At 48.0% G+C, this 23,178-nt stretch overlaps 1 protein-coding gene across 1 annotated transcript in view; it reads right to left on the bottom strand.

Annotated features, from left to right (window-relative positions):
• Nucleotides 1-23,178, bottom strand: part of slc52a3 (solute carrier family 52 member 3) — a 56,349-nt gene that overhangs the window by 8,222 nt on the left and 24,949 nt on the right. Inside the window, exon 3 of the mRNA XM_038801284.1 lies at nucleotides 1,570-1,693. Coding sequence (XP_038657212.1) covers nucleotides 1,570-1,693 — 124 coding nt within the window. The remainder of the gene's footprint in view (nucleotides 1-1,569; nucleotides 1,694-23,178) is intronic.

Raw genomic sequence — 23,178 nt, 5'->3', positions numbered from 1 at the left:
TCACCAGAGGAGAAACCCGGCATCTGCAACTCTAACCCTCTGCAGCCTGACAATTACTCTGGGCTATACATCAAATTTCTCGCTCCACTGTTTTAATAAAGCTTACTTTAAATGTGCAACCCAAATAGGCACAGTGCAGCAAAAGCAACTTTTATTGAACGGAACATACATGAGAGGATTTGTCTATGGTGTACCGCAGAGAGACCTCTGCTGCCTTAACTAGTATTGAATTTTTATAAATAAAGAGGTAGGCACATGGGAAAATACCATTAAATTCACAACATTGCTCATAGATGGCCATGGGGAAAATGGAACTTCCCAGCAACACCACTGCATGTCTACATTGCAAAGTCTTCCATTTTCTGTGGTATAAGGATCGGTACATTAAGGATTAACCTGGGATTGAGTCCAGTTCTGCCCACCTTGGTGATGTGTAGAGCTAGGTAGCAACATGCCATGGAGTCCTCTCCATACCTTTACTCTCCCCTGTAAATATATGCATAGTCCAGTACCTTATGCAAGGCTGCTTAATGGTATCTAAGCAGTACACATCACGGGTAGTCACAACCCAAATTTCCCAACACTGACATCCTTCACCGTGATAAATGTGAGGTTATCCATTTTGGTAGGAATAACAGCAAAAGGGATTATTATTTAAATGATAAAATATAAAAAAATACTGCTGTGCAGAGAGACCTGGGTGTGCTAGTGCATGAGTCGCAAAAAGTTGGTTTACAGGTGCAACAGGTGATTAAGAAGGCAAATGGAGTTTTGTCCTTCATTGCTAGAGGGATGGAGTTTAAGACTAGGGAGGTTATGCTGCAATTGTATACGGTGTTAGTGAGGCCACACCTGGAGTTTTGTGTTCAGTTTTGGTCTCCTTACCTGAGAAAGGACGTACTGCCGCTGGAGGGTGTGCAGGAGAGATTCACTAGGTTAATCCCAGAGTTGAGTGGGTTGGATTACCAGGAGAGGTTGAGTAGACTGGGTCTGTACTTGTAAGAATTTAGAGGGATGGGGGGGGGTTGGAATCTTATAGAAACATATATATTATGAAGGGAATAGATAGGATAGATGCGGGCAGGTTATTTGCACAGCCTCAAAATAAGGGGAAGTAGATTTAGGACTGAGTTGAGGAGGACCTTCTTCACCCAAAGGGTTGTGAATTTATGGAATTCCTTGGCCAGTGAAGCAGTTGAGGCTCCTTCATTAAATGTTTTTAAGATGAAGATAGATAGTGTTTTTGAAGAATGAAGAGATTATGGGTTATGGTGTTCGGGCCGGAAAGTGGAGGGGAGTCCACAAAAGATCAGCCATGATCTCATTGAATGGCGGAGCAGGCCTGAGGGGCCAGATGGCCTACTCCTGCTCTTAGTTCTTATGTTCTTATAAACAGAAACTTCACTAAACACAAGCCTACCAACCAGTTGAATAAAGAGGATGTTAATGGTGACAAGATTTTGTGTTGTTGAATGTAACTCTGATGTTGAGAATCCTTCTCCAACACACACACTACTCGACAATCCATGTTCTAGCAGTATTTATTCTTCCTTTTTATTCCATACTCACAATCAGAAATGCTCCAGCTCCTGAATGTTGGAGTAAAGGACATGGGCTCAGGGCAGCCATTGCCATGTTATAGGCACCAAATGCTGTACCGACAAAAGACAGAGATCCCAGCAACACCAAGGATCTGAAAGATGGAAGGGAGGAAAAAAACATATCAGCTTGACGTTTGTCCACTACTCACTGCACCATTCCGGAATGAGCTGTTGCTTCAAAGCTAGTTACCACACCAGACGTTATTATATCTTCATGGGATGTGAGCATCACTGGCAAGGCTAGAATTATCTGCACATTTCTAATTGCCTCAGAAGATGACAGCGAGAAGCCTCTTGAGTCACTGCAGTTGACCTGCTCTGGGTACACTCACAGTGCTGTTAGGTTTCAGAATTTCAATCCATCTTTAAGTGTGTTCTGACTCATATCAAACCAGAACTTTCTTTATAACCTTTAATAATCTTTCACTAAACAAGAGAGAGACAAGTTACAAATTGGAGCAAATGACACATTTCATGACTAAGTTATGTTATAATGCACAGCATCCCCGACCGTGGACACATTCCATGGGTTGGAATTTAACCCCCCTCCCAGGTAGAAAGCTGGGAGGAGGACAGGGGACGGGCAGTGGAGGAGGTGGCTGGAAGCCTGCCGACCCATGGGCCAACTGAGATGCCAAGTGAAACCTAACAGTCTTGTTGTGGGTTGTGGGCGGGTGGCCCATCTGTACAACAAACCCCATGGTTCTCCCCACCTCCACGTGTTCTCACGGCTCACTTTGCATCTCACAGTCACTCCTGTGAGTGAACCTTGTACCCTCTGTGATCTGGAATGCTCTTTCACAGTCCAAGATTTTGTCAAACATTAGTATGACCTCTGGGATATCACAAGCAAGTTAGCGGGGTAGATATTCTGGTCCCGCCCACAACAGGAATCATCGCTGGCGGGATGGAAAACCTGACAGAACCATTTAAAGGTCCGTTGACCTCGGGCAGGTATTTGGATTGGATTTGTTTATTGTCACGTGTACCGAGGTACAGTGAAAAGTATTTTTCTGCAAGCAGCTCAACAGATCATTCAGTACATGGGAAGAAAAGGGAATTGAACAGAATTCAAGAAAATACATGAGAATACATAATAGGGCAACACAAGATATACAATGTAACTACATAAGCATTGGCATCGGATGAAGCAGACAGGGTGTAGTGTTAATGAGGACAGTCCATAAAAGGGTCATTTAGGAGTCTGGTGACAGAGGGGAAGAAGCTGTTTTTGAGTCTGTTCGTCCGTGTTCTCAGACTTCTGAATCTCCTGCCCGATGGAAGAAGTTGGAAAAGTGAGTAAGCCGGGTGGGAGGGATCCTTGATTATGCTGCCTGCTTTCCCCCGGCAGCGGGAGGTGTAGATGGAATCAATGGATGGGAGGCAGGTTTGTGTGATGGACTGGGCGGTATTCACGACTCTCTGAAGTTCCTTGCGGTCCTGGGCCGAGCAGTTGCCATACCAGGCTGTGATGCAGCCCGAGAGGATGCTCTCTATAGTGCATCTGTGAAAGTTGGTAAGGGTTAATGTGGACATGCCAAATTTCCTTAGTTTCCTGAGGAAGTAAAGGCGCTGTTGTGCTTTCTTGGTGATAGCGTCGACATGAGTGGACCAGGATAGATTTTTGGTGATGTGCACCCCTAGGAATTTGAAACTGCTAACCATCTCTACCTCGGCTCCGTTGATGCTGACAGGGGTGTGTACAGTACTATGCTTCCTGAAGTCGATGACCAGCTCTTTAGTTTTGCTGGCATTAAGGGAGAGATTGTTGTCGTTGCACCACTCCACTAAGTTCGCTATCTCCCTCCTGTATTCAGACTTGTCGTTGTTTGAGATCTGGCCCACTATGGTCGTATCGTCAGCAAACTTGTAGATGGAGTTGGAACCAAGCTTTGCCACGCAGTCGTGTGTGTACAGGGAGTAGAGTAGGGGGCTAAGTACGCAGCCTTGCGGGGCACCGGTGTTGAGGACTATTGTGGAGGAGGTGTTGGTGTTCATTCTTACTGACTGTGGTCTGTTGGTCAGAAAGTCAAGGATCCAGTTGCAGAGTGGAGAGCCAAGTCCTTGGTTTTGGAGCTTTGATATGAGCTTTCTGGAGCTTTCTGGTCTCATGGTGGGCAACACCGGGAAATCCCACCCCATTGGCTGGACTTTGCCAGCCGTTCATGCGGGCAGGATGTTCTGATCCCAACAACAGCACACTCTCGCCATGGGGGTTTCCTGGCGGCACGGGGTGAATTCAACAGGAAACCAACCCCCTTTGATAAAGGCGGGACCAGAACATCCACCGCTAGCCAAAGGCCTCTGCCACCATGAAACACACAATGGGTTGTGCGGTAAGTCCCGCTCACTCGGTGTAGGATTGTCAAAATCTCACACATTTTCCGACGTGCACTGCGTTGTCATCTTGGAAGAAGGATTGCAAAATAATTAAGCCAGCCAATTTGTTTTTCACAGGGAACATTTGAAAGAATAAAATATCGTTTTGCAGTGAGATGCAAGTGTTTCCTTGTGTTGCTCATATGGACTAAAAATGATACACAAGATTTCTGTTTCCCAGCCAGAAGCTATTTACAAACTAGCTGTCCCGAGTCTAGTTGGGCGAACATCCCTTATCATTCCATGTTCAAACCTCAGCCTGGATTCTCACTACCTCAGAGTTCACCCCTGCAGCAGGGAACTGTGCGTGTGTGAGAGAGCGAGAGTTTTAAAAAAATAGATGAGAAAAGAATAAAGGAGATACGGGGAAAAAGAGGGGGAAAAAATAGGAAAGAAAGAGATTTTATAACCCTTCCTTAAATCTGTACCATGATGGTTGTTGCATCTAATTAAAGTTAGTTTAAAGTTAGGGGCTGGTTTAGCTCACAATGCTAAATCACTGGCTTATAAAGCAGACCAAGCAGGCCAGCAGCACAGTTTGATTCCCGTACCAGCCTCCCCGGACAGGAGCCGGAATGTGGCGACTAGGGGCTTTTCACAGTAACTTCATTGAAGCCTACTCGTGACAATAAGGGATTTTCAATTTGATATCGTGAACAAAATAACATCCATTGGCAAGAAAGCTCAAGGCACCTATTTATGCCTCCTTTCAACTGTTTCGTGTCCCTTTAGGGATGCCTTTTGTCGTATTTCTGGGACAGCCTGTGGGGGATTGAGCCAGGGGATCTCCAGGGTGCGTTTGGAGTGATTCGATGGGAACTGTAACTGAGGGGGTTGGTGTAGCAGAGAGGCAATAATGTTGGAACTGAACAAGATAAATAGTAATTTTTAGTTGATTTTCAAAACTTCCTCCTTTGCAATTATGGTCTCAAGATTTCCCCCCATCCCCGCCATCCACTCTCACTTGGTCTCACAGTCATCAGATAAAAAGCACACCCCCCCCCCCCCCCCCCCCCCATTCCGCCACCCTCACCTGGCCCCATGGCCAAAGCAGTCAGTATTTTATTTTAGAAGCATTCATCACCCTGGTTTAGGTCATGATGCCCTTTTCTCAAAGACACTCCTTAAGTTGCCTTGTACAAAAGAAAGTTCTATAGCGTGCCTATTGCAAGTTCCAAACTGATACTATTTAGTTCTGATAAACATGCACACGCCCTGCAGGCAATTGTATGTTTAGTATGTTTACCGTTATGTACACAGGATAAGAGACATATACACATATATAGAAGAGAAGGTCTCAACCAAACATACCAAAGAAAAAAAATAGTAAATAATTTTTTAAAATACAATAAAAAATAAAATAGAATAACTGGTAGGGTATTGTGTACCAACTCAACAGCAGCAACTCTGTACACCTGGCAAAATGAGTTACAACAATTAAGTGGCCGACTGTTGGTACCCCCAGTCCCGGAACAATTGCGTGAATGGCTCCCACATTCTGTGGAAGCCATTGTTTGACCCTCGGATGGCGGATTTGATTTTCTCCATTTGGAGAGATTCCGAGAGGTCGGACAGCCAGTCTGCAGCTTTGGGTGGTGCTGCTGACCGCCAGCCGAACAGGATTCTACGGCGGGCGATCAGGGAGGCAAAGGCAAGGGTGTCTGCCCTCCTCCCCAGGAATAGATCTGGTTGGTCTGATACCCCGAAGACCGCCACTATCGGGCATGGCTCCACCCTCACCCCCACCACTTTGGACATTGCCTCAAAGAAAGCTGTCCAGTACTCCACAAGTCTGGGGCAAGACCAGAAGATGTGGGCGTTGTTGGCCAGGCCTCCTTGGCACCGTTTAAATCTATCTTCCACCTCTGGGAAGAACCTACTCATATGGGTTCTTGTTAAGTGGGCCCTATGTATCACTTTTAGCTGCGTCAGGCTGAGCCTTGCGCACGTGGAGGTGGAGTTGACCCTATGCAGTGCTTCACTCCAGAGTCCCCACCCTATCTCAATTCCAGATCCTCCTCCCATTTCTTTCTTGTTGCATCCAGAACGGTGTCGGCCCTATCTGTCAGTCGGTCATACATGTCACTACAGTTTCCCTTGTCTAGTATGCTTGCGTCCAGTAGTTCTTCCAGTAGTGTCTGTCGTGACGGTTGTGGGTACGTCCTTGTCTCCTTCGTAGAAAGCTTTTGAGCTGTAGATACCTTAGCTCGTTCCCCCTGGCTAGCTGGAATTTCTCTGTCAGTTCGTCCAGTGTTGCGATCCTGCCGTCCGTGTATAGGTCCCTGACTGTCAGTGTCCCTCCGTCCTGCCCCCACCTTTTGAAGGTGGCGTCAGTCAGTGCTGGTGTGAACCTATGGTTGTTGCAGATGGGAGCTTTGTCCAATATTTTGGTCAGGCCAAATTGCTGCCGCAGTTGGTTCCAGGATTGGAGGGTGGCTATCACCACCGGCTGCTGGAGTGTTTTTTGGGTGGGGATAGGAGTGCTGCCGTGGCAACGGCCCGGAAGGGAGGTCCCCACGCAGGAGGCCTCCTCCGCGCGCACCCACTCGGCTTCTGGCTCCTGGATCCATCCCCTTATTCGCTCGGCCGTTGCCGCCCAGTGGCAGAATTGTAGGTTTGGGACGGCTAGCCCCCCCTGGATTTTGTTTTTGTAAGACCTTCTTTGGGATCCTAGCATCCCCCCCCCCCCCCCCCCCCCCCCCCCCCCCCCCCCGCCATACGAACTCCATGATTAGTTTGTTGAGCACTTTGAAAAAGGCCTTGGGGATGTAGATCGGAATGGATCTAAACAGGAAGAGGAACCTGGGCAGTACGTTCATTTTGATCGTCTGGACTCTCCCCGCGAGGGAGAGTGGGAGTGTGTTCCATCTTTGCAGGTCCTTTTTTACTTCCTCCGTCAGACTGGTGAGGTTCCATTTGTGGATCCTTTTCCAGTCGTGGGCTATTTGGATCCCCAGGTAGCGGAATTTATGTCGGGCTTGTTTAAACGGCAGCCCCGTTAGTACAGCCCCCCCCCCCCCTCTCCTTGAGGGTGCACCGGGAAGATCTCGCTTTTGCTCATGTTGAGTTTGTACGTTAGAAACAGAACGTTAGAAACAGAACCAGAAAAGATCAACAAAACCTTCAGGGTCTTCTTCCAAGGGCTGTACACCTCAGAGCCCCCAATGGGGGAGTCCGGGATGAAACGGTTCCTTGATGGACTGGACATTCCAGTCGTTAAGTGATTAGTCGGTGCGTTGCTATGTCAGGGATGTCTGCCATGGTCTTCTTGATGAAGCGCGAGTCGTCCCAGTTGGGTGCATAAATGTTAACTAGTACTGCCGGTGCGCCACCCAGGGCCCCGTTGACCATGACGTACCGTCCCCCCGAGTCCATAACCATCTTTGTCACCCTAAACGTTGTCCTCTTGCCGATCAGTATCGCCACCACCTCCCCTGGCCCTTGTCCCGTAGCAGGAATGGTAGGTTTGTCCCTCCCAGCCCTTTCTTACCCGCAGTCGGTCCTGCTCTCTCAGGTGTGTCTCTTAGAGGAAGACTATGTCGGCCCTCATGTTTCTTAGCTGGGTGTGGACTCTGGATCTCTTCACTGGGCCGTTGAGTCCCCTTACGTTCCAGGTGACTATCCTGGTGGGGGGCTTCTGCCCCCTCGTTCCTGTGGGGTTAACCTGGTGGACGTGCCCCTGCCCTCCGAGAGTTTCCCTTTGTTAGGGAGCCATCCAGGATGGCCGCTGTTGCTGCTGTCTTCACGCGGTCGGGTCTCTGTGCTCCGGGGTTTCCCCTTGTCCCGGGGGCACCCGCCATGGCCGTCCACTGTGTATCCGCTATGCGGGTGTTCCCTGCACTCTGGGGTCTCCCTTCGCCCAGAGACCGTACTGGGTGGGTGCTTGCAGCGATTCCTTGTTTTGAGCCCTTGGTTGTGGCACTTTGTAGCCCTATTCCTTTTCTAGCCTTGTTTGTCCCTAATTCCCTGTGTCCCCCCTCCCCGGTCTCTCCCTCTCTGTGTCCACCTCCCCGATCTCTCCCTATTCCCCCCTCTCCCGTATACCCCTCCTTTGTTCCTCTTTCCCCTGTTCCTATCCCCGTTTGCTCTCCCGCTGTTGAGTGGTGTCCCCCCCCCCCTCTCCCCCACTCCCCACCTTCTGCCTGGCGCCTTCCCCCCTGTTGGGGGCGCACTGCGGCTCTGCTCATGCGGTGGCTCCCCTCTCGGGAGTTACTGTCTCACTTCTCCCCTGCCTGGCCTCTACGGTTTTCTGCCCGCTCTTCCCCTATCCTACCCTGCACTCCTCTTGTTTGCTCTCCCTTCTCCGCTACTCTCGTTCCCTCGCGCTGGGGCCTGGTCTCCCACCTGAAGCGGTCCCTCGGGCAGTGGTTTGCTTTTTGTTCAGGGTGCGCTAGCCGTGGCGGGGGCGGGGGGGCCTGGCGTTGCATCACCCTTCCCCTCCCCCCCCGTCGGCGTGTTGTTACCCCTTGCCAGGGGCTCCTTATTTTTACCCTCGCTGCTGGCTTTCCAGCCCGTGTTCCTCGGCAAACTTGTTTGCTTCGGCGGGGGCTGTAAAGAAGTATTCTCTTTCTTGGTATGTGACCCAGAGTTTCACTGGGTACAGCATACCAAAACGCACGTTGCTCTTGTGAATAGCTGCTTTCGCTCTATTAAACTCGACCCGTCTCCTGGCTACGTCTGCCCCAATGTCCTCGTAAATTCTAATGGCATGTCCTTCCCATTTGCAGGCTCTATTTTCCCTGGCCCAGCGCAGGATTGTTTCCCTATCCTGGTACCGGTGCAGTTTAGCTATAACTGCTCTCGGGTAGTCTCCTGCCTTGGGTTTCGGGCGCAGCGACCGATGAGCTCTGTCCATTTCTGGTGGGTTCAGAAAGGTTTCCCTCCCCACTATGTTGTCCAGCATCTCGGCCACGTATGTCGTGGGGTTTCTACCCTCGATCCCCTCTGGTAGGCCCACTATCCTGACATTTTGACTTCTCGAGAGGTTTTCCTGATCGTCCACTCTGCCCTTCAGGCTCCCCTGTGTTGTGCCCAGTCTCGTCACCTCCCTCTCCAGGGCCGTGACCCGGTCGCTCATGTCAGTCGCTGCTTTCTCCAGCTCCTTAATGGTTCTTAATGGTCGCCTCTTGGGCTTCCAGCTTCTCCCCATGGGCCTCCAGTTTCTCCTCTGCTCTGCCCAGGGCATGCTGCACCTCTGTCAGGGCCTTGGCCATTGCTGCCTGCACTGCGGCCTCTATGTCTGCCCTTGGATCGCTCCGCTCCCGAGGGCCCAGTTCTCCTGCTCCTGATTTCGCGGGACTTAAATTTTTTTTTTTATGGAGACCCCCTGAAAAAGCCCCGACTTCGTGGGCCTGCGAGAGCCCTTTTGCTGCGACCGCTCCGCTCACGAATGCAACCAGAAGTCAATCTTCGACTCCATGCTCCTATAATGCCTTTGTGAAGCACCTTGGGGTGTTTCATTGTGTTGAAGGAGCCATATAAAATCATAGAATGTTTGCAACACCATTCAAACTGGTGTGCCAGTCCTTTGCAAGAGCAACACAGCCAATCCCACTATCCCTCCTTTCCCCCATATCCCGTCACATTTTTCGTGCTTCAGTCCCATTCCCTTTTGAAAGCCAGGACTGAATCTGCCTCTGCCACACTCGGGGGCACAGCCTTGCATGTCCTAACCAGTTCTGCAATGAAACAGTCTTCATGTCATTTTTGATTCTTAGATTGGTGTCTGGTACCGAGCCTTCTGCCAATGAGAACAGTTTTGCAATATCTGCTCTGTCTCGACCCCCCCACGATTCATAAAAACAAATTGTTCTGATTTGTTGATGTAACTTTTTGGGCGGGATTCTGCAGGAATCGGCGGGGCGGACAACTCCGGTGCCGAGGAGTGGCGTCAACCGCTCCGGCGTCAGGCGTCCCAAAGGTGTGGAATCCCCCGCACTTTCAGGGGCTAGGCCAGCGGCGGGGTGGTTTGCGCCACTCCAGCTGGCGGGGAAGGAGCTTGGCGCCACGCCAACCGGCGGCGAAGGGCCTCCGCCGGCCGGCGCGAGTTGCCGCATGCATGGGAGCGCCAGCGTGTGCTGGCGTCATGCCAGTGCATGCAAGGGGGGGGGGTTCATCTCCGCATCGGCCATGGCGAAGGACCACAAGCAGCCGACGGGGAGGAATAGAGTGCACCCACGGCACAGGCCCGCCCGCGGATCGGTGGGCCCCGATCGTGGGCCAGGCCACCGTGGGGGCACCTCCCGGGGCCAGATCCCCCCACGCAGGATTCCAGAGGCCCCCCCGCGCAGCCAGGTCCCGCCGGTAAGCACCTACTCTAATCAACGCCGCGGGACCAGCCGAAAACAGGCGGCCACTCGGCCCATCGCGGGCCTGAAAATCACTGGGGGGGGGGCGCTGCCAGTGGCCGCCGACCGGCGCGATTCCCGCCCCCTCCAAACCCACGGCGTCGGAGAATTCGGCAGGATTCACGCCGCCCTCCGGCGATTCTCCGACCCGGCGGGGGGTTCGGAGAATCCCGCCCTTTATCTGTTTCACCTCCGACAATGGAATTGTCCTAGTGAGCTTTTAACTACCGTATATACTCGCGTAACATGCGACTTTTGAGCACCTAATTTGAAGCCTAAATTTCGGGGGTCGCATGATACGCGAGGTACAAAAATCGCGGGTGTGAAATGCTGGCCAAGATAAGTCACATAGCATCCAGCTGGCTTTACTAGCGTCGTTCAGCCACTTGCCGTTTCCATTCATAAAAACATGAATGGAAACGTCAAGTGGTTGAACATCTTCCCATCAGAATACTACTCTTCAGATTTTGACCACAGCATTCTGATGGGAAGATGTTCAGCCACTTGACGTTTCCATTCATGTTTTTATGAATGGAAACGGCAAGTGGCTGAACAACGTGAGTAAAGCCAGCTGGAAAGCTGTTCGAATCGCGAACAACTTTCACAGCAGAATCAACTCTGCAGAAACCACACACAATGATATCATTTGGAAGTTTTAGTTTCCAAAATTAATTTCCAAAAAAGTCACTCGCATGATACATGAGGTATACCATAAAATCATGTTTTGGGGACGAAAATTTAGGGGTCGCATGATACGCAAGATCGAAGGATACGCGAGTATATACGGTATTTACAGGATACAAAGGAGCTAATGTAGATGAGAACAGAAAAAATGCACTTAGAGAATGATTGCAAAGGCAAGCGAGAGAGCAAAAATTAAGCGACTGATAGACGAGACTCAGGAAAGCCTCCCAAGAGATTTCAAATGCCCATTTGTACGGCTTCTGATTTCAACCAATATTGGACATTTGAAAATATGGAAACAATGAAACACTTTGATCACCAATAAATCCTGAGCTGCCAGCTATGAATCGCTGTTTTCAAAACATACTGCAAAGTGAGAATTTGTTTTGTTTTCTAAATTCGAAGTGAGATTTTATTCTTAATGCAAAGTGGCATTTTTAAAACTGGAATCAAACTTGCTGAGTATCCATCTTGCCAGTTCTGACGGTGTTGACTCCAGTTTCTAATACCTAATGGAATAACGGAAGCAGATGGTCGCTGCCCAGTGTGTTGGACAAATCCAAGGAGCCTATCTTTCACAAGTTTTGCAGTGTGTCGTTTTCTGCGTGCTTTTTCCAATCTAAGAACGCACAGCTGTAGTTTACAGCAGGTGTATGGACTTATGCCGATGCAGTGAAAGGTTCACACACTGTGCCATGTTTTCAGGAGGTATTTTTGTCTTTCTATCTGGAGCTAAGACATCCACATTGACACTGATGAGACCTCCGCATGTAGCAATTCTCATTCATTACTCATAAGGGCACAGGTTCTCTGAGTCATAAATCAAAGAATAAAATGAATGCGTCTTTGGAAGTATTCCACAAATATAATGCCCTTGGTGGCTACCAAGGTTATCAAAATGCATAGTTGGCAACAGTATGGATAATTGGCATGTCAGGCTGGATAATTTTGTAATTTTTTTCTTTACCCGAAATGAGCGTGTCACTGGCAAGACCAGCATTTGATTCGCCATTCATGATTGTCTTTGAGAATTTCTTGAGTAGCTCCAAACAATGTAAGAAGTCTTACAACATCAGGTTAAAGTCCAACATGTTTGCTTCAAACACTAGCTTTGAGAGCACTGTTCCTTCCTCAGGTGAATGAAGGGGTATGTTCCAGAAACATATATATAGACAAATTCAAAGATGCCAGACAAAGCTTATCTGAAAATGCTCGCATTCTATGCATTGTCTGGCATCTTTGAATTTGTCTATATATATGTTTCTGGAACAGACCTCTTATTTCACCTGAGGAAGGAGCAGTGCTCTGAAAACTGGTGTTTGAAACAAACATGTTGGACTTTAACCTGGTGATCTAAGACTTCTTACTGTGCTCACCCCATTCCAGCGTCAGCATCTCCATATCATGCCAAACAATGTAACATCTATCTCTGGCTGTTTCAGCTCATCTCCTGCTGGAAGCCTCATCCACGTTTGTGTCACCCCCAGACTCAACTATCCCCATGCTCTCCTCGTCGGCATCCCATTTTATGCTTTGGATAAACTTCAGCTCGACGGTGCTCTCCCAGAACTCCTGCGCATGTACATGTGCCAAGTGTCTACAACCCTACAAGATCGTTCCTCCATATCCTGGTTCCTTTGTGCACCCCGATTCCCTTCGCATTCATGAGGGCCAAGCCTTTAGACATCTAACCCGAAGATTCCATGTACGTATCTCCATTACCTGTCATTTCTTTTAGATGCTTCATAAAATCTTTCTTCCATCCAGCTTTTGATCACCTGTCCTAATCTCACCCTATTTGCCCTGGATCAAATTTTTGATGAACTATTCCCCTTTGAAGTGCCTTGGAAACATTTGCCACATTTGAAGCACTATCCAATTGCGATTGTTGAAAAATTGGCCTTATTTGGCCATAATTCAATTCATGTTTAAATGGTCTCACAATGAATTGTATCTCTTTTGCGCATCTATAACATTTCATTGCATCTGCTGAAGAAGGACCTAACTTTGTCACTGACTTATACTTGAGGAAACATAATCAGACGAACAGGAAATTTATGACCATAATCTTGTCTCTGAAGCAAAATGTAAATTGAATATTTTTTGAAGAATATTTAAAATATGCACCTAACCTGTGACAAGCCAGGAGTGTGATAGAATATTCTCCACTTACCTGGATGAGTACGACTCCAATAACACTTGAGAAGCTCAACACCGGCGAGGACAAATCAGTCCGCTTGATCAGCACCCCAGCCACCGCCTTATACATTCACTCCCTCCACCACAGTGACATCACTGTGTGCCATCTACAAATGCACTGCCACAGCTCACCAAGACTCCTTCGCCAGCACATCCCAAACCCAAGGGCCTCAACCACCTAGAAGGATGAGGGCAATAGACACAAGGAACACCACCACCTGCAAGTTTCCCTCCAAGCCACGCACAATCCTTACTTGGAAATAGATTGCGGTTTCTTCTCTGTTGCTAGATCAAAATCCATGAACACCCTAACAGCACCATGGGTGGACCTACACCACATGGACTGTAGCGGTTCAAGAAGGCAGCTCGTCACCACGTTCTCAAGGACAGTTGTGGATAGGCAATAAATGCTGGCCTAGCCAGTGACACCGACACCATATCGGTGAATAACCTCCAAAAAATAAACTGCTGATTACTGGTCCATAAAAGGCAAAATAAAATGACCAAAGAAATCTGTCCGGAAATTAAAGCAAGCAAATGATCTAAGAGTGGGAAATTTGAACTGAATGCCAGTGTGTACTTGCAATGTTTTCCTATGTTGTCACCAGTATCAGCATCTAGCACTGTCAGGCACACAGGTCGGCTACAGGGTAAAATTCATATCACTGTGCTTAGAGCGGGCATTCTGGCGTCAGGATTATGTCTCCACCATACAAAGGAGGCAATAAAATCAAAGAGTAATGTCATCAGACAGGAAGTTCCCATATCGCAAATGCCAGTTGTTAATGGTTATATCCAAAATGTCACCACCGAGTTAACTGTGCTTTAACCAGGTGTGAACGACTGTTCGAAGCTGTAGGCAGACATGACTTACCCTGAAATCAGGAGAGCATTTTATAATCGGCAAGTAATAATAATCTAATAATAATCTTTACTGTTGTCACAGGTAGGCCTACATTAACAGTGCAATGAGGTTACTGTGAAAATCCCCTCGTCGCCACATCCCGGTGCCTGTTCAAGGACACTGAGGGAGAATTCAGAATGTCCAATTCACCTAACAAGTACATCTTTTGGGACTTGTGGGAGGAAATTGGAGCACCCGGAGGAAACCCACGCAGGTATGGGGAGGATGTGTAGACTCTGCACAGACAGTGACTCAAGCAGGATTCAAACCTGGGACCCTGGAGCTGTGAAGCAACAGTAATAACTGTTATATTACTTGGGAGTAATATTTGTTACTCATTTGTTTATGCTGAGTTGAAGTTAACTTTGATGATGAATACTCAAAGTCATCCAGTGATAACAAATAATTTATTGAATAACTAATCAATTTACTTGTGAGTTCTTTTCTTCAATATTTTTACTAGTTGTCGACTTAAACAAGATAGATTTTGATTAACAATGAATAATATACTTTACACTCTGAGCTTGTTATACTTCTGTCCTCTAGCTACAACACTTCTAAAGAGAGCAGGAAAACAGATTGTGGTTGTTTATATACCCTGTTAGTATTGCCCTCTAGTGATCATCTGACTGTACTGACTGCACATTAACCCTTCATGTATTTACATATACAGAGATCACTACATCCCCCTTTTTTTATGTTACATTTTTTCTATACGCTGTGAAGAAACTTGTACATAAAGAAACAATGCAGTTTGTCATGCATTAGACAGAGTTAGTGAATCTATCAGTTCAATGTTCACAAGTTTAAATGATTGAGTTTACGTCATCGTCTACTTGATCTTCTCAGTTGACTTAGAGTAGCTGATTTTCTTTATGTCCTTCTGATCAATTTCAGTTGGTTTATTTAAATGCAAGTTCTGCTGGTTAAGCGATTGATGCAAATTCAACGTCGGAAATACAGTTTGAGGAATTCGAATTTTTAAAAGGTCTCGTCTATTTCATCGAATTAGTACACCCTCTGCAGTTTTCACAACATATGAACGTGGTGCTGCTTGTCTGATTACAGCGGCGGTTTGAGACCATCCTCCTTCTGGATGCCGAAGTCTAACAGTATCATCTGCTTCTAGTGGTTTCAGTGGTATCACCTGTAAATCATAATAATGTCATTGTTTGTTGCGTTGTTGTGTAATCTTACTCAACACACATGATTGATCTGGATTGCTAATTTGTATCGTGGGTAGCTGCCGTTCTCACTTCATGATTGAAAATCACTTGAGCCGGAGATAGCCCTGAGCCAATGGTGAGGCTCTAGACGTAAGTAAAAGCCAAGTGAATATCGGATTGTGAATCACTTGCCTTGCTTATTACTTGCTTTACAATGTGCACACCTTTCTCTACTTTGCCACTTGACTGAGGAAAGTGTGGACTCGAGGTTATATGGTTGAGATTATATCTTTTTTTTTGGGCAGCACGGTGGCGAAGTGGTAGCACTGCTGCCTCATGGCGCTGAGGCCCCAGGTTTGATCCCGGCTCTGGGTCACTGTCCGTGTGCAGTTTACACATTCTTCCCTTGTTTGCGTGGGTTTTGCCCCCACAACCCAAAGATGTGTAGGTGAATTGGCCACGCTAAATTGCCCCTTAATTGGAAAAAATGAATTGGGTACTCTAAATTTAAAAAAAAGAAATGATATCTTTTTGAGAAGTCAGCCCACTCCCAACTCGCGAAGTAGGGACCATTATCTGATATAACGGTTTGTGGAATTCCATGTCTCGCAAATGTCTCCCTACAAGCCTTGATCATTGACATGGAAGTGAGAACTGGAAGTTTCCCAACTTCAGGAAAAGTGGAGTAGTAGTCTATGTTGAGAACATAGTCTCTCCATTTGGCATGGATTAAGTAAATGCATACTGTCGTCCACGGTGACGTAGCTATTTTGTGCTACTGGAGCGTCTCCTTACATTGTGCTGGTTGATGTTTTTAACATGTGGTACACATCATTACCATGTCGTTTGTCTCTTTATTTATTCCCGGCCAATATATAGCTTGCCTTGCTCTTCTCTTGCACTTCTCGATTCTGAGTTCTCCTTCGTAGATTTTGCTGAGCAATTCTGACCTGAGAGTTAGCGGAATGACGATTTGGTCATTTCTTAGTCACAGCCCATCCACAGCAGTTAGTTCTGCCTGTATGTTTTGGAACTGCGGAGTGTTCTTTTGGCCAACCATGCTGGAGATGATGTATGACTTGCAGCAAGGTCGCATCTTTTTGTGTCTCGAGATGAATTTGCTGCAATTTTTCGTCAGATGCCGGAAGATTTTCCTTGTACAACTGTAATTGAGCTTCTATTTCATTAATGGACTTAGGAGGGGAGCGTTCAATATTGATGGATCTAGATAGTGTGTCGTCTATGATGAGGCCTTTTCCAGGAGTGTGAAGTCATACCTCCTCAACTTCATCATCATTCTTTGCAGGCAAGGAATCATCTCATTGTGGTTTTTAATCAATGATATTGACCAGTGGTCTGTGATTGGTTTCTATGAAGAACGTAAGTAGCCCGTACGCATAGTGGTGAAACTTTGATATACCTGTGATCAGCTGAAGACACTCCTTTTTCAATTTGTGCATGCCTGAACTCCATGGCGGTCATCGTTCTGGATGCGTATGCTACTGGAACCCAGTCTGTTTGGTTGTCTTGCTGAAGTAGTACCACACCAATTCCATCTTGACTGGTGTCAGTTGAGATCTTTGTAGGTTTGGTTGGATCAAAAAAAGTCAGAATACTAGCTGTCATCTATTGATGCTTGAGGTCCTTCTTCCTGGTGGTGTGGAGTCCACTCAAACTCTGTAGTTTTTCTGACTAAACTTCATAGAGCTGACATTCTCGTCAATAAGTTTGAAATGAATTTCCCGAAGAAATTAATGAATCCCAGAAATCGAAGCACAGCTTTTTCATCTTTCGGCTGCTGCATGTTCTATATTACAGATATTTTTTCATTGTCTGGCATGACACCTTGAGCTGAAATTGTATCACCCAAGAAATTCAAAGATGAACATGCAAACATGTACTTAGATCTGTTGAATCAATCCATGTATGTCTTAAAATTATTCAATGATTTTGCTCCACGTCTTTATTACTTGCTAATTTGCTGTCATTGTTTATCTTCTCGCTTTTATTAACTTTTTGGTCACTTTTGCTGGGTTTTAAAACTTTCCCAATCGTCTGGCTTACTATTAATCTCTGCCACTTGTTTTTTTTTTCAGTTTAATACTATCTTTAACATCATTGGTTAACCATGGATGATTTATCTCCTTCCTAGAATCCTTCTTCCTCACTGGAATATATTTTATTGTGAGTCATGAACAATTTTCATAACTGTTTACCATTGCTGATCAACTATCTTTCCTGCTAAACTCCTTTCCCAGCCAACTCTGCCCTCATTCCTTTGTAATTACTCTCATTTATGTTTAGCAAAGTTGTTTCTGACCCAAGTGTCTCACCCTCAAATTAAATGCTAAATTATACCATATTATGGTCACTATTTAGAACATAGAACATAGAACAGTACAGCACAGAACAGGCCCTTCGGCCCTCGATGTTGTGCCGAGCAATGATGACCCTACTCAAACCCACGTATCCACCCTATACCCGTAACCCAACAACCCCCCCCCTCCCCTTAACCTTACTTTTTAGGACACTACGGGCAATTTAGCATAGCCAATCCACCTAACCCGCACATCTTTGGACTGGACTGTGGGAGGAAACCGGAGCACCCGGAGGAAACCCACGCACACACGGGGAGGATGTACAGACTCCACACAGACAGTGACCCAGCCGGGAATCGAACCTGGGACCCTGGAGCTGTGAAGCATTTATGCTAACCACCATGCTACCGTGCTGCCCTCTGATCCCCTTCCTAGGGGATCTTTCATTCTGAGATTGTTTTTTTAAACCTGCACAGTACCCATTACCAGATCAAAAACACCATGGTCTCTGGTTGGATCCACAATATATTGTTCTAAGAAACTGTCCCAAATACACTCGATGAATTCTTCCTCATTCTTCCCCTGCAAATTTATTTTCCCAATCCACGTGCCTTTATTATATCCTGATTTATTCGCCAAACTACAGTATAGCTACTGTTTGGGAGCAATTAGATTACTCCCACCAATGTCTTCTTCCCTTTGCCACTTGTATCCGTAGTAATTTGCTTTCGTTTTGTCTTCTTCCTTTGTTATTTCTTACCTCCTCCCATATGGATTCTGCATCTTCCAAGCATTTCTTGTTATACTTATTCTATCTCATACAAAGAGAGCTACCCCATTATCCACAAGTCCAAAAGATATGCAGGTTAGGTGGATTGGCCATGATAAATTGCCCTTAGTGTCCAAAATTGGCCTTAGTGTTGGGTGGGGTTACTGGGTTATGGGGATAGGGTGGAGGTGTTAACCTTGGGTAGGGTGCTCTTTCCAGGAGCCGGTGCAGACTCGATGGGCCGAATGGCCTCCTTCTGCACTGTAAATTCTATATCTATATAGATGCAAATTATCCTTTCCTTGCTTCCTGGTGTTATGAAAAGTCACAAAATCCTGAATATTTACTTCCCAGTTTCGATCTCCTTGTAACCATGTCTCAGTAATGGTTATTATTATTATTATTGGGCAGCATGCTAGCACAATGGTTAGCTCAATGGCTTCACAGCGCCAGGGTCCCAGGTTCGATTCCCCGCTGGGTCACTGTCTGTGCGGAGTCTGCACGTTCTCCCCGTGTGTGCGTGGGTTTCTTCCGGGTGCTCCGGTTTCCTCCCACAGTCCAACGATGTGCAGGGGTAGGTGGATTGGCCACGCTAAATTGCCCTTAGTGTCCAAAAAAAGGTAAAGTGGGGTTATGGGGATAGGGTGGAAGTGTGGGGATAGGGTGCACTTTCCAAGGGCCGGTGCAGACACTCGATGGGCCGAAAGGCCTCCTTCTGCACTGTAAATTCTGTGATTCTGTGATTAGATCTTACCCACTAACCTCAAATTTGTGCCGTTAATTCATTTATCTTGTGTTGCATCACCTGCAAGTTCCCCTCCAAACCATTAATCATCCTGACTTTGAACTATATCTCCATTCTTTCACTGTCATGGTTCAAAATCTTGGATCTCCCCGAGCATGGTGAGTGCACCAAAACAGGTGACCTGCAGGGATTCAAGAGGGTGGCTCACAATCACCTTCTCAAGTGCAATTAGGGATGAACCACCAACAGTGGCCTTGCCAGTGATGCTCACACCCCATGAGCAATTTTTCAACAAAAAAAATTCCGATCAGGCATCTCCAAAGGGCCAGCAATACCGGAACCATCATATTATATGGAATATTAGGTTAGATCTGTCTCTCGTTGCTAATAAAACCCCCAATCATAGTCCCAAGCTGACATTCATTGCTCCATAAAACACACTACACGGCACACTCAGAATTCAGCAAGTCAGCATTTCTTTCAGAATAACAGATCCATCATTAAACTTTCCACAGGGCAGAACAATTTATTCTGATTAAAAATGTGCAAATTTGCTCGCATGAGAATGATGAAAATGAAAAGCCCAAGCCCAGTGGCTGCACTCTACCATATGATTGGAGGAGGCCATTCAGCCCCTCAAACCTGTTCGGATCTTGACTGATCTGGACTTCAAATCTACTTCCCTCCACATGTTCACGGTGATGGAGGCGGCTTGCCATTGGCCAGCACTGGGAACGTGCGTGTGTCGTCCCCCCCCCCCCCCCCGCCCCCCGCCCCGCCCGCCCCACCACGCCACTGCCAATGGGGTGTCCAGTGTTTGCACCCCTCCCCCCATTGCCGCCAGAAAACCCATAGTGGGAGAGGCTACTGTTGGCAGGAGCAGGAGATCCCACCAGCGGGCGAAGCTGGAAACCTCCAGCCATTATGTCACGATTTCCCTCCTGAAGGGTCATAGAATATAAAGTACTCTCACAACCATCAAAGCAAATTCTCTTTGAAATAGCCTTCAGATGTGAAGCTAGAGGCTGCTTATTTCATAGAATTTACAGTGCAGAAGGAGGCCATTCAGCCCATTGAGTCTGCACCGGCTCTTGGAAAGAGCACCCTACCCAAGGTCAACACCTCCATCCTATCCCCATAACCCAGCAACTCCACCCAACACTAAGGGCAATTTATCATGGCCAATCCACCTAACCTGCACATCTTTGTGACTGTGGGAGGAAACCGGAGCACCCGGAGGAAACCCACGCACACACGGGGAGGATGTGCAGACTCCGCACAGACAGTGACCCAAGCCGGAATGGAACCTGGGACCCTAGAGCTGTGAAGCGATTGTGCTATCCACAATGCTACCGTGCAGCCCTGTCAATCTCTGATTTTAAAATTGTGTCCCCTCTTCCTTAATTCCTCCTCAGATTCACTGAATTCTGTCAAAGGAAAGCTGGACCTGTTACTGTCCACAACCAAAAGACTAGGTGCTGGAATAAGGAAGTACCAGGGTCACAGTGATCCCCTGGTCAGGTTTCGATTGCCTGTGGTGGTCAACGATGAATTCTCAAGCTCTTTCTCTCAAATTGTCTCCGGTTTTTAATGATTTATTTGCCTCCTTCAAATGTAGGATGGGGACTGCATTTATTGTAATGTAAGGTGCCCGCCTACCAACTCTCCCTTAGGCACATTCAACCCTTCACTGCCTAATATGATGAATGTAGAAATTTCAGAAAGATATTGGGCGGGATTCTGCGGGAATCGACGGGGCGGGCAACTCCAGCGGGGAGGAGTGGCGTGAACCACTCTGGCGTCAGGTCGCCCTGAAGGTGTGGAATCATCCGCACCTTCAGGGGCTAGGCCGGCGTCAGAGTGGTTTCCACCGTGCCGGCCGGTGGGGAAGGGGCTTGGCGCCATTCCAACCGGCGCCAAAGGGCCTCTGTCAGCCAGCGGGAGTTGGCGCATGCGTGGGAGCGCCAACGTGTGCTGGCGTCATCCCAGTGCTTGCGCAGGGGCGGTTCATCTCCGCATCGGCCATCACGGAGGAATGGCAGCTGACGCAGAGGAATAGAGTGCCCCCACGGCGCAGGCCCGCTCGCAGATCGGTGGGCCCCGATCGCAGGCCAGGCCACCGTGGGGGCACCAGAGGCCACCCGCCCCTCCATGTCCCGCCGGTAAGGACCTACTCTAATTTACGCCGGCGGGACCGGCAGAAAAACGGGCGGCCACTCGGCCCATTGCAGGCCGGAGAATCGCCGGGGGGCCGCTGCCAACGGCCGCCGACCGGTGCAGCACGATTCCCGTCCCCGCCAAATCTCCGGCGCTGGAGAATTCGGCAGCCGCCGGGGGTGGGATTCACGCCGCCCCCCCGGCGATTCTCCGACCCGGCAGGGTGTCGGAGAATCCCGCCCATTATATGTATTTGGTGCAGTTAAAATCCTGCATTAGTGTGGGTATGACTGCTGCATTAGTGTGGGTATCACTGCTGCATTAGTGTGGGTATCACTGCTGCATTAGTGTGGGTATGACTGCTGCATTAGTGTGGGTATGACTGCTGCATTAGTGTGGGTATCACTGCTGCATTAGTGTGGGTATGACTGCTGCAGTAGTGTGGGTATGACTGCTGCATTAGTGTGGGTATGACTGCTGCATTAGTGTGGGTATGACTGCTGCATTAGTGTGGGTATGACTGCTGCATTAGTGTGGGTATGACTGCTGCATTAGTGTGGGTATCACTGCTGCATTAGTGTGGGTATGACTGCTGCATTAGTGTGGGTATGACTGCTGCATTAGTGTGGGTATGACTGCTGCATTAGTGTGGGTATGACTGCTGCATTAGTGTGGGTATGACTGCTGCAGTAGTGTGGGTATGACTGCTGCATTAGTGTGGGTATGACTGCTGCATTAGTGTGGGTATGACTGCTGCATTAGTGTGGGTATGACTGCTGCATTAGTGTGGGTATGACTGCTGCATTAGTGTGGGTATGACTGCTGCATTAGTGTGGGTATGACTGCTGCAGTAGTGTGGGTATGACTGCTGCATTAGTGTGGGTATGACTGCTGCATTAGTGTGGGTATGACTGCTGCAGTAGTGTGGGTATGACTGCTGCATTAGTGTGGGTATGACTGCTGCAGTAGTGTTTTTAAAAATCCTGATTTGCAAGACTGCTCGTGTTTTCTGGAGAACTAGAGGTGCAATTAAAGCATCATAAAAGCTTAGGCTAATGGATTTTTGTTTGGATTAAGAGGGTTCCCTGTGATATATTTAATTAGAGACACTTGTGTTCAGTTAGTAAGATGTTTAACTAATGGGAGGAGCTAGAGCCCCAGACATTTTAGCGGAGAAGTAGAGATTGTTCAGTTGGGGGATGGAGGTCAAACCATGAAGACAGTTATGAAGGCTATAGGCACGATTCAACCATCGCGTTTCTGCCGGCGTGGAGCTTGACGCTATGGGTGAATCACGCGGGAGGCCCAAATCGGGCTTTGCACCGGTTCGAATGCGAGTCCCATGACTCTCTTCGCCCAACGTGGTCTGTATTCCTCCCTCGCTGGGTGTAATCCAGGTCAGCATGGCCCATTTAAACACCCAGACACGGCTTTCGTCCGGGAGTCACTGGCCGTGCCTGTGAGACATCAACCGGCCATCAGTTAACACTGGTTTCGACAACATGGACCAGATGTGGTGGCACCTCAGGGGTATCTCGCAGGCCATTAGAGACCCCAGGGTGGTCGGGTACAGGGCAGGGTGGTACCCTGGGTGGCACTCCATTGGCAGCCAGGCTCTTGGCACTGCCAACCTGGCAATGCTACACAGGCAATGCTGCCCAGGTGGGACTGCCCAGGTGCCACAGCTATGGTGCCAGGTTGGCATTGCCAGGGTCAGATATGGGAAGGCCTTACTTATTATTGAGGGGGAGAGGGGAATTTCCAGGGACCCCTAGAAGGTTGGGGTATGTATGGGGGTCCAGAAAACAGGGAGGGGGAGGGAGGGTGCCTGAAGTGGGGGGCGGTTACAGAGGTCAGGGCTACTGATCAAAATGGCACCCCGATCTGAAAGGAACCATTCCTGCAGGAA

The sequence above is a fragment of the Scyliorhinus canicula genome, chromosome 7, assembly GCF_902713615.1.
Source record: "Scyliorhinus canicula chromosome 7, sScyCan1.1, whole genome shotgun sequence".
NCBI classification, from domain to species: domain Eukaryota; kingdom Metazoa; phylum Chordata; class Chondrichthyes; order Carcharhiniformes; family Scyliorhinidae; genus Scyliorhinus; species Scyliorhinus canicula.
The sequence above is the reverse complement of the archived record's forward strand: the minus strand, read 5'-3'. Positions and strand labels throughout refer to the sequence as shown.